Source organism: Oryzias latipes, chromosome 4 (assembly GCF_053564925.1).
Source record: "Oryzias latipes strain Hd-rR chromosome 4, Olatipes_Hd-rR_3.1".
Classification (NCBI taxonomy): Eukaryota; Metazoa; Chordata; class Actinopteri; order Beloniformes; family Adrianichthyidae; genus Oryzias; species Oryzias latipes.
In genome coordinates this window covers 19021742-19033450 of record NC_136240.1, presented here as the reverse complement: position 1 = coordinate 19033450, position 11709 = coordinate 19021742, and the positions used below count along the sequence as shown (strand labels likewise).

Here is an 11709-nt window from a genome sequence, read left to right as displayed (position 1 = left end):
CCCAGCACTCCGGTGGCACCACCCAGACGTTGTAGACCACATGCGAGGACTGGGCCTGGCCATCGACGAAGAAGGATACTGGTTCGATCCGGGTTCCTTCCCCCTCTTCTCTGAGCCTAAAGGCGTCGTGTTTGAAGACGACGATTGAAGTTCTGCTTGCTGTGTGTGTGTCTGTTCACATTTTCGCTACCATCTTTATCTTATGAGACTCAATAAAGGTTCTGCTATCTGATAACCAGTGTGCTTGGGTTTGTCGAGAGCTCCCGACGCTCGTGCAGTGAAAGGTTTAGGGGGAGCATGGGTTCGAAACCCTAACGCCGGGAGTTTGAAATGGGGGACATAAAATGAAATAAAGAAACGTGACCACCGGCAACAGCAAGCGTTTGAGCCTTTTCCCTTTTCATTTTATTGAGGTGAAACAAAACAAAACACAGCTGCATTTCACGTACAATGAACCTCTCCGCATATTCTCACGGAGCTCTCTCCCCCGTGAATCTCGTCTCTTGTGTGGCAAAGGAGCAGAAACGCGGAGAGCACGTCGTCCCTGGTGTATTCGCCCCCCTTGGACTTTTTGCCTCCGGTGACCACGGTCCCCCCGCCGCCCTTGGCTGACTCCTTGATCGAGACGGCAGCCATTTCCTCCCTCAGTTTGCCCAAGAGCCGCTTCCCGTGCTCTGCGTGCAACCTGTCGGCCAACCTGCTGTCGGGTAGGGAGATGGTGTCTCGGATCTCCAGAGCTCGAGCGGTCGCGTCCGTGGCCAAATTGATACCGCTCCTCGACCTCCTGTACATGTGCACGGCCATGGAGGAGCCGGTTCTCGTGCTGGAGCCGGCGCCCCGAGAGACGCCCAGGGTGGCTTCCACGGCTCTGCCCTTCCCCACAGCCTCGGCCAGCACGGCCCAGCCGAGGGACATGACGCACTCGCAGTAGCCCAGATCGTCCCTCTCTATGGCGGACACGGTGCTGAGCACCATGGCCAGTTTGGTCTTGGCACTGACGTGTTTCCCCAGCATGTACCTGGAGTTGACCTGGGACCACTTGCTGTAAAAGAGAACCCTGAAGCCAGCGCGTGCCAGAGCGTGTTCGAGCAGCTCCTTCAGGTCGGCCAGCGCGTTCACGTAGGTGTTTTGCTCAAACACCACAACCACCGGCACCTCTTTCCAGTGCGCTGAGGGCAAAAGGACTTTGAGCAGCCTGACGTGAGCGCTCAAAAGGGCCGCGTACACCCTGGTGACTTGATCTAGGTCACGTATCTCCAGCTCGTCCAGTGACATGATCTGCAAAGAGACGGGGGAGAAAGCAGGTTTAGGTACTTTGTGGCGAAAAACGAATTGCACATAGGAAACCGCTGGCTGCTCAACACGATCACATTCCGCTTCTTAATCATCATCATCATCGTCATCATTATCATCATCATCATCACTTGTTGCAATATCACCCTTCGAGTAAGACGAAGGTTACGCTTTGTCAACATGTCTTTCTGTCCCGCGTGCCGCAGGGCTCGAAGACAACTCTTGAGCCTCATGCGCATGCCGTGGGAGCTGCTGCTCTCCCGGTACGAGTTCATGGTAGCCCTCGCTTCGTTCCGCCGCAACATGGACCTGTTCGTCGAGATGGACATCGGGCAACTGAGGACGGCGTACAGTCAGGTGGTGTCGTTCTCGCCCGCGAGAATACTGGTGACAGACTCGCTCGTCTCTCATTACGTGCTGAGTTCGAGGAACGAGCACTCGGGGCGAGAAGCTCTGGCTTCGGCCCCGCGCGTCCCTGTGGAGCTTTCGGAGGCAGTGACCCTTGCCCTCGGAAACAGCGTGCCGAGACGTTTTGTGCACGATTGCATGAGCCAGCATGAGTGGCGTGGGCATGAGGAGATGGTTCTCTCTGCCTTCGCCTCTGCAGAGTCTGTGCGCGGCGGGCCCCTTAAGTACCTGGCCCTGGTAAAGCCCAGCTCCCGGAACGTGGCCTCTCTGCACACGGTGGTGGCGCTCGCCATTACGGGCTGGCTGATGGAGCTGTCGGGGCATAGCGCGGGGAGTTGCAAGTGCGGGGTCTGGGAACAGGCCCTGGAGCTCATCTCGTGCTCCGTGCCAGATGCGGAGACCTCCCTCAGCGTGCAGGACGAGAACCGCGTAAGCGCGTACATCTGCACCCTGATGGACGTGAAGCCCGGGCCCGAGGAGCGAGCTCTTCCCGGGCCGGCTCCCGATTACGGGTACGTTTTTAGAGATCTTCTGGTGTCCGGTTTAGGGGGGACAGAGGAGGGAGGCGCCGATCGTGGGCGGGAGACCTACCACTAGCTTGCCTCCAGCGATCTCCACGGCGCAACAAACTCCGGCGCAGGACCTGGAACCTCCCCCGAAGGTTGGGTCCAGACACAAGTAAGCCCTGGTCACGATCGATCGGGCCACATCTTCCAGGGCCCAACAGTTGTTGGACAGGAACCTGTTGATGACGGAAGCCTCGAACGGGACTGTGGTGTCGGTCTTGATGTCTTCGGACGAAGTGCTGCTGCTGCCTGTGACCTCGCTCTCGAAACCCTTGGGTGAGACCATGTTCATGAGCTCCTTGAGCTGCCCGTCCACCGAAATGTGTTGCGGGCAGTAGACGCCGAGGCAGCAGCAGGTGAGCCCCGGATCCCTTTCGTGGTATGCGCATTTGAAACTCTGAGACACCACGTGGTAAGCAGGGCCTCCCCGGTCGTCGCGGATGTCCGCGACCTTGTTCAGCCAAGGCGTGTTGTTGACGTGGCTGGTGATGTGAACCTGTTTCCGTCCTCTGAACGCGATGTTGGGCAGGACGGCCAGAAGCACCTTGGAATTCACGAAGCCTACTTCGTCCACCAGGATGAGGTCGGCGCTCTGTCCCCTGCTCGCCTGTGAAGAGAGGCAATAAAAATTGATAAGGAACAAAGAAAAGGGAAAGGAGAAGAACACAGAGAAAGGAAATACGAAGGGAGAGGAGGAGAATCGAGAGACGCTAAGGGAAATACGAAGGGAGAGGAGGAGAATCGAGAGACGCTAAGGGAAGCGCCGATGGACCGCTGGCCTTCAGAATTAATAGACGATCCGCAGTGGGTGAGCCACTGCGTGGAGGAGGAATGCGCTTTTGACGACCGATACATCCCGGGCTGTTACGTATGCTCAGCGCACCTCAGCAAGCACTCGTGCTCGGGATTCGACTGCGCCCTCGTGCGGGCTATGGCCGCCCGAGTTTCTTACGCCTCGGCGTCGGGGGAATTTTCCTGCCCCGTGGTGGGGCTAGCCGCATTTCGCAGGGAGGACCCTGACTTCAGGGGGCCCTGGTACTCTGGGACGGAGGCGACGGTGGGCTACGGAGCATTGGAAGTTGACCCGCGGACGGGCGGACCTCGCGGAGGTCCGTGGGTCGAAGACCAGTGCGGCGTATCGGCGCGGGTGCTGAAATCCTGCCTGCCGGCCATGATTGCACTTTTCTCCACCATCCTCACGCGGGAATTTGCAGACGAGTACCGGACCGTTGAGCGCGGAGAGGGTCAAGTCCCGTCGCAGCGCTGCCGATGGACCTCTCGAGTGTTCAGGCTCGCGGGCTGTATCGAGTTCCGGACCGTCGGCGAGCGGGTCCGAGCGGACCTAGGAGATCTGGGAACGGTGAGGGACGCCGCTCTCAAAAGCGCAGCCGCCGTGTCCACCCTTTTCTGCTCACCCGAAGCTAGGATCAAGCGCTTCGTGAAGAAAATGGTGAACAAGCAAAGCGACAAGCACTCGAGGAGAGACGGCTTTTACACTCTGGTGATCATGGCCTCTCTTTGCTTCTTCCCTTACTTAAAACTCGCCGTGCTGAGCGAAATGTTCGACAACAGGACCCTGGTGCTCATGTTTTTCGACAAGACCCTCGCCAGGCACAACCAGTGGTCCATGCTCTCTACCAACGTCCACCTGCACGTGAAACGGCCTCAGTTTCAGAGAGCGCTCGCCGACGCCGACCCGGGTAGACTCCTGCCACTGGTCGTGAGGGCCGCCTTGGACGACTACGTTTCTCTATCGGGTCAGAGCAGCGAGCTGAAATGCCTCCCGGCCACAGTAAGGGCCGCGAGCCAGTCCGAGCCTCGCTCGGAGAAAATGGAAACGCGCTCCGATGCCGCTCCCGAGGCAAAAGGGGGATGCCCTCTCCGGCGGGCTTTTACGAGGTCCACAGAGGCAGGGTCGAGGAGAAGAGAATCCGCGTGAGCGACGAGTCGCCCTCGTCGCAGCGATCCAGACAAATCCGCGTGGGATGACGACATGCTACCTTTCGTCCGATGTCTTCGCATCTCACGCTGAACATTGTACCTCGTGGCTGTTGTTTCTCTGCTGTGTTGTACCTACGCTACCTTCAATAAAATCTCCAACGAAAATGTGTCTGATGTGTTGGTTTGCATGCCTTGCCATCTTTTCTACCCCTTCATCCCCCCTTAAGAAAAGAACGGAAAAAAAAACAAAACAGCGCTTGTTCAAATTCAGGTTTGGTGTATCGGCTTTATTTTCCCAACCATGTCACCCCAATGATACAAAGAAACGATGAAACGAAAGACAACGAAACAAAAAACAAAACAACAAACATAGAACCAGCAACTCGCACACGTTCCACAGCAGCACAAAGACACAGGAGGGCCTTAGACATCCCCATATCTCTTCTCTTTCAGTTTCCTCCCTTTCTTTCGCTTGGAGCACAGAGGTCTCTTCCATTCCACCCCTTTGCGCCTCGCGCGTTTCGCCTCTCTCGTCTCCACGTGGCCGGACGCGTCCTGCTCCCGTAGGGCCGCGCTCTCCAGAGGCAGCTCTAAGAATCGCAGAGCACGATCCGATTTGAGCTTCTGCAGCGCCTCCCTCTTCCACTGGAGGTTGACCAGGGCGGTCAACGGCGCGTGTCCGAATCGCACCAAAGCGTCGTACGAGCTTTCTGGGTTGGCCCTCGCCAGCCTATCGGCGAAAAATCTCACAAACGCGATCTCGCATCGCAAGCAGTTCCGCGATGCGCTCGAAGGGCACGTGGGCTGAGGCCACGGGTTGGGCCGAGTCCGATCCTCTTTGTCCTCTCGCAGACAGCCTGAATCCAACGTGGTCGTCATCAAACACGTAGATCCCGTCCCGAGACAGTTCCTCGGGCGAGTCTCCCATGAGCACGTATCCATGAGGAAGCTTGCGCAGTGTGCAGTACGATGTGATGTGAGCGAACAGCCAGACCAGAGAAGCGATCTTTCTGTTATAGGACGTGGGTCTTGTCGTGTGTTTTAGCTGTCTGTCCACTCCCTCGCTCAAAGTCGCTCCGATCAGCGGAACCTTCGCTACCCGAGACACGCTCCTCACCAGGCTCCACGAGGTCTCCACCGACAGCCCCGACGCCACCAGGTGCTTGAACAGAACGATCCTCTCGGCCGTCCCGTTGTACCTGTCCGTGTATCTGCGGACAGGGTCCAGCGAGGCCATGCACACGTATGAGAGCAGTTTGTCATTGGTACCCGTTGAGGCAACGGAGGCCAAAGAGAGCTTGAGCTGCTCCACCTCGAGGCCCGCTCGCGTGCGATAGTCCTCCCTCGCCGGGTCGGGGCAACGCGTTGCCAGGAGCCTGGCCCTTTCTCGGCTCCTGTTCAGCGAACCGTAAAAGCGGTGCAGCCAGCGCACGGGATGGGTGCTCAGGTACCTCGGGGCTTCCAGCTCCTCCAGCGTGCGCACGTACGATCGGAGCTGATGAACCACTTCTTTCCCTAGGGCTATCTGTTTGTCCATCTCGTCCCGCCGCTTGATCGACTCCAGCTGCTCGAGGAACCTCACGGACCTCGGGCCACCACCCGTACCTTCCGCGGGCCGCTCCGTCCCGGGAAACGCGCCTCCGCTCGGCCTGGCCCCGGCCACCTCCCCGAAGCCTTCGCTGTTGCCCAAGTCCAGCGCGGCCGACGCGGCAGAGTCCGGGTCGACGGGGGGCTCCGCGCCCTCGTGCCTCAGCGTGAAGTGGCAGCAGGAAAACATTCTCCTGGTTTCTTCCCAAGTGTCCAGGGTAATGTCGGTTTCGAAATAGCACTCAGGGCACTCCTTGGTGTCTGCGACCAGCCTCGGAATCATTGGGTAGCGCAGCACCAACGCGAAAAAGTCCCTGAGAGAGTCCAGCGCGAGCAACGACTCTTCGGTCGAGATTGTGCCGAACTCCCTGCTCAGCCTCGCGTACACCTCCAGGGCTTCGGAGAACGTGAGGGGTTGGCCCGGCCGCCTGGCGATGGCTTCTCCTTCTTCTATGCCTCGCACCGCGAGCCACAGGGTGAACTCGTTCACTCGCTCTCCGCCCGGGTCCGCTGGGGTCGAGGCGGCCGTGCGGGGCTCGGAGAAAGTCCTCGCGAATTCTAGCAGCGTTGCGTCCGCGTGGCCCAGCAGGCGCGCCGCACAGGCTCTGTCGTACAGCTCGGCCACGGACCTCCGAGCCGTCACGGCTCTCGCTTCATCTCTGGAGCCATCAGGGCTTCCAGGGCGCCCGGAACCAGCGCGTTCGCGACGAGCCGGTGACCTTGCCACTCGGCCAGACAAACCATGAGTCCTATCCATCGCGGGTCCCCCGAACACGACGGGTGCTTCACGTCTGACCTGAGCCCCGCCTGAGGCCAGAGGGTTGTTAGTTGAGCGAACGTGGCCGCTCCGCTCTCTGAGAGGAACCGCCTGGGTTCGCCGTAGACGGGTCGCGCCCCGTAGCTCGACGAGGACGGCGATGCGGCCAACTCGCGGTCCAATCTCTCGGGCAGTTCTTCGAACTCGTAGGCCCCTGCCTTCGTCACGATCACGCAACGGGAGAGCTCTCGGGCGCGCTTCAGCATCTCCCCTCTGCCTCCGCGCACCACCAGCGTGACACCGAACAGTCCCGGGGGCGCGTCCGTCGATAGCACGTTGCCCAGCGCCAGAGCGCAAAGGACCAGGTCCAAGATCTTATCCCCCGCCGGGTCTGCCGATCCGTGCTCAAACACTGGCCTGAGGCCGCAGCCGAACGTCAAAACGGTGTGAACGTGATACGTCAGGGGTGAAAACGAACAGGGTCTGTAATAGCGTACGAGCTTGCCTCTTTCCGTCAGATCGAAATGCCTTTTCCAGGCCGGGTTGGGAGCGGGTGCGAAAAAAACGTGGCCCTCCACGGCAGGGACGTCTGGAACCAATTCGATTTCCAGTCGAGAGTTCAACGTGAGGATACTCGAAAGGCCTCTCTCTCGAAAGTCGCACTTTACTCTCAGGGGCGCGGGCGTTGGTACCGCAGGGTCTCCTTCTTCTCCTTCATCCACAGCTACCCCTTCTAGATCTTGGTCTTCTTCTTCTTCTTCTTCATCCTCCTCCTCTTCTACCCGTTCGTCTTCATCGTTTTCAGCTCTCTCGGTCTGCACCTGTGCATTTCCCGCCTCTGCATTGAGCGTCAGGGAGGCAGCTCGGCGCCTCATCTCGACGAGCGACGCCTTTGTGTCCACCGAATGCCAAAACCTGTCTCGCTTGAGCACGAGTCGACCGTCTGGGCTCCTCTGCCATCTCGGAGGGCTCGAACGTAGACGGGGAAGCCATTCGCAAGGTCCTCGAGCTGGCGCTTCAAGCGGCGCTTCGGTTCCCGACTCCCACCTGAACTTCAGCTCGGCCACCTTTGAGCAAAACGATCCTGGCTGTCTCTTTGACCACGGCGAGGGGTCCTTCCAGGTCTCGGGGCCTCGTATCCCCCCAGGCACTCCGTTCATTTCGCAGAAGGCCATGAGCGAATCTTTGTTGCGCATTCGCAGAGTCTCCTGCTGCTCCTCCGATGGTTCGGCGTCCTCGGGTGCGCTGACGAGCACGTGCAGGCCGGGATCGCCCCGTATCGCTGCGGCCCTTAGGGTCCTGGGCTCGGAATGCAGCACCAAGTTGCCAGAGTGTCTCACCGGTATGACCCCTTTGGACCTTTCGACCAGAAGCGCGATAGCATCGTCCTCCCGCGGGCCGTCCGGACGTGACACCAGGTACCCCGTCCTTCTGCTCCTCAGCACGTCCAAGTCCCTCGGCAGCGCGTGGGTCCAGCGACAGGCGAAAGTCTGCGAGTCTGCCTCCGGGGTGTACACAGTTACGGCGCGACTCCTGAAGGGGCCCGTGGCTCCCGCGAACCAAGCCACCGCGCGCTGCAGGTAACCGTACAGACCGCGTCTCGAGCATCTGATCTCCAGCTCTGCGTGAGTGTTCCCCGAGAGCATGGCTCTCGCGAGCGAGTCGGCGAACTCTCCGGCCGAGCTCACCTCGGCCCGAAAGCTCCAGCTCTCGAGCTCCTCTTCGCCGTCGGCCTCCGGCTCGCGGCCGTCGTCCTCGGGAACCGGCTTCGCGTACCACCTTCCGGGCTCCGCTATTTCGATCAGGCTGGAGATGGGCATGCGAGATTCGCGCTGAAACCGACTGGTGCCTCTATTCGTGACGACGCAGAGGCCTCTGGTCCACCTTCTTTCCGAGGGGCACGTCAAAACGCGCGATCGCAGCACGTCGAACCCTCTCCACTCTCTTGGGTTCAGGGCCCTGGCGTGCCCGTCTGCCATCTCCACACGCCCGAGGCCCTCGCCGGGGCGGCCGTGGTGCGTGAACTCCTCCGGCGGAGCCCCGCAGAGCCATCTGACGATCTCGACCCCTGCGCCCTCCGGGCCCGCGGACCTGGAGCTCCGGGACACCGGGTAGTCTCGCTCCCAGTCGCTCGGGCGCGAGGTCTCGGCCGGGACTTTGGCAAAAGTCCACAGAGCGTCCTTCAGTCTTTCCCAGGAGCTCTCGCTCGTGGCGTAGCCCTCCAACGGATCCCTGCGCCCCCGACGCATGAACATCTTGTCGATGGCGGACGCTTTGTCCAGGCACTTGATGCGTGCCCTGGCCTCGAGCGGCTCGGGAGCAGGCCACGCGGGGTCTTCGTTCGTCAGCGCGTCGGTCCGGAACAGCGAACAGTTCTCCGCGACCACGGCCACGGACTCCAGCCTCTGAACCAATGGGCCTTTGCCCCTCAGGTAGAACAGGGGAGACTCAGAAGCGAACGCCACCGTGTGCCCGTCTATCACGGACATGCCGGGGCGTCTGGCGGACGCCGTCGACTCGGGTCTCGAGGCCCCTTCGCTCGCCAGCCTAAGAAAGCTCCAGTCCCCCAGGCTCGTCGAAACTCTGCCCGGGAAGGTCTCGACCCTCTCGAACACCAGCGCGGGTCCCAGCGTCTCAGAGTACGCCCTCAGGAGGAGGTCTTCCTCATCCCCCCGAGGCAGCAGCTCGCTCCCGGGGCAGAGCTCGGAAGCGCTCAGGGGTCTGGGCTCGCAGCACCTGGCCAGGAGCGGAGCCAGCCTGTGGTCCCGGGAGCAGAGGAAGGCTCCGATTGTGTTGACCCTGAGGCTGCGCGAGTGGCGGACCTCTGCGTCCGTTCCCCTGGTCCAGGCAGACGCACCCCTGTGCCTGCTCAGCGTGAACAGCTTGCAGGCCGGGTGGCAGGTCAGTCTGCAGCTCTCGGCCAGGTGGCCCAGGAGAGCGTGCGCCGGGGGCAGAAGGCCCCGTCCGTGCAGGACGAACTCGTAGTCGAGCATCACGTCACCCCGGCTCATCTCTGGCACGCAAGGGTGCACGGCTCTGTAGAAGCGAGTCAGGCAGGCGCTCACGTCAAAGTCCTTCTCTGCCCCCCTCGTCGCCAGGACTCTCGCGCAGTGGCCCAGCATCACAGCCTCATCCAGGCAGGCTTCGTACGCAGAGCCGCACTCTCCGGGGCACCTGTCGGCCCTGTCCAGCGCGAAGCGCTTAGGGCGCGCGTTCGCCGCCAGGTTCAGGTTGTATTCACGCAGGGGATGGGAGAGGGCGTCCTCCGAGACGCTCCCGCTCGACTCCTTCTCGGCCCTCGCCACCTCGACCGTGGGGAAGAACTCTCCGTCCCCGATGGCGCTGTGGCACTGTCGGTCCGCCGCCGGCGACCTGAGCCACGAACGCGTGTGTGGGGGCTCTCCTCCACACGGGCCTCGAGCGAAAGGCTCGTCTACGGCCAGCTCCAGCTCGCAACGCCCGGCCGTCCGGCGGGAAGATCTGAAAATGCGCGACAGCCTGCGCTCCTCGTAACCCCTGGCCTGATCGCTGCGCACGGCCCGTTCCAGGCTGGACGCGGCGTCTGCTGTGAGCGGGAAGCGCTCCAGTTCGTGGCCGGAGCGGCTCCAGATACGTTCCCTCCCTGTCTCCGGGGCGTAATTCAGCTGAAAGTAGCAGTCGGGCGGCGGGATAGTCGAGGAGGCGGCGATCTCGCGCAAGTCCTCGGTGAGCCTCGTGCAACGGGCGCCACCTGATGCGCGGGAGCCCGGGCGCACGCCCTGCGTGTCGGGAATCTTCAGGAGGGCCCTGTGACGGCCGCGTCTCGAGTGAAACACCCCGCAGACCCTCAGTATGTTCAAGTCGGCGGGCCCCAGCGTGCGTATGCCTATCGTGACCCACTTGAAACGAGAGCTCGGCCCGAGCCCCCTCCCGAAAAGGACGATGTGGCCCGTGGTCCTCTCGCAGATCGACGGAGAATCCACGCGGGCCGGCGGATCTGCCTCTTTGATGCCCCTGGCGTCCGAGAGCGGCGCCCTGCTCGGGGTGCCCCGCAGCAGAGCCAGGTCCCCCTCCAAATCCTCGTGCATCAGGCGCTCGGGCGACTCGGACGGCCCAAGACTCGCTAGGCGAGGACAGGTGCCAGGTACGTGCTCTGACACGATCTGCCTGAGCTTCGACAGAATGGAGCAGTCGCTCGCCTCGAAGCGAATGCTGCTTTCCCTGGAACCTCGTTCGAAGCCCGCGTTTTCCATGCGTAGGTAAGAAAGGACCAGTGCCCGCGCCTCTGTCCACTCCAAGGGCCCCGAGAACCATAGGCTCGTCGGTACGTCTGGGCCCGCCAGCCTCGCGAAGACTTCCAGCGCGTACAGCACTGCCGCGCAGCTCGCGCAGTCGAGCTGAGGAGGAGCGATCACGTCCATGCCCCCGGGGATCAGACACACGGCCCGATCGAAGAGGTACGCCTCTGACCTGAAGCCCTGCGGCATGACACCGCTGTACCGAGGGGTCCTGTAGACACGCAACGTGGGCGTCCTGCTTGCAGACGGTGATCTAGAGTTCCCTCGGACGACCTTCGGCGAGGATATCAGCAGGCGGGGCGCCCCTGGCGCGCCTGTCTCGATCTCCAGCACAGAGTGCCCGCTGGGAAACCATTCGGTGAGCCGTCCGCTCGGGCCTTCCGCAGCTGTCCTCGTCCTCAATCTGCTCTCGCTTTTGCTTTCGGCCTCCCGGGTTTCCCGTGCTGTCGTCTTCCCGCCTCTGCTCACACCTGCAGTGTCCTGGCGGCCCGTGCCCCTTCTGGCGTTCGGACTCGACTTGGGCACGATCACCAGAGCATCCCTGAGAAGGTGCCTCAGCACGGCGACGTGGTCGTTCTCGGCGAGCACCGAGAACGCCAGTGGCGTGGAGATCACCTCCCTCAGAGCCGCAAGGCCGGAGAATGCGCCGTGGCGACTTTCCGCCGTTCCGTCCAGTTCCCGTAGAAATCCCTGCCTCCCGCTGGCGCCGGGGCCTAGCGCGGGCCCCGGGAACCAAGGATCTTTAGGCTCCAGTTCCCTCAGGTCGAACGCGCGGTCGCCTTCTCCGGGTAGCACGCACCGCAGGGCGAACCGCGTCCCCAGCCCGCAGTCGCCCAAGGCAAGGGCGCAGAGCGTGCGGACAACCTCCTCGCGGCAGTCG

The 11709-nt window shown here is 61.7% G+C and overlaps 1 protein-coding gene across 1 annotated transcript in view; it reads right to left on the bottom strand.

Moving 5' to 3' along the window:
• Positions 1 to 382: 382 nt before the first annotated feature.
• The window catches only part of LOC144991884 (uncharacterized), a 32280-nt gene continuing 20953 nt past the window's right edge, over positions 383 to 11709 (bottom strand). Inside the window, exons 4-5 of the mRNA XM_078946011.1 lie at positions 2293 to 2874; positions 383 to 1278 (exon numbers count right to left, since the gene is read on the bottom strand). Coding sequence (XP_078802137.1) covers positions 442 to 1278; positions 2293 to 2874 — 1419 coding nt within the window. The 3' untranslated portion in view covers positions 383 to 441. The remainder of the gene's footprint in view (positions 1279 to 2292; positions 2875 to 11709) is intronic.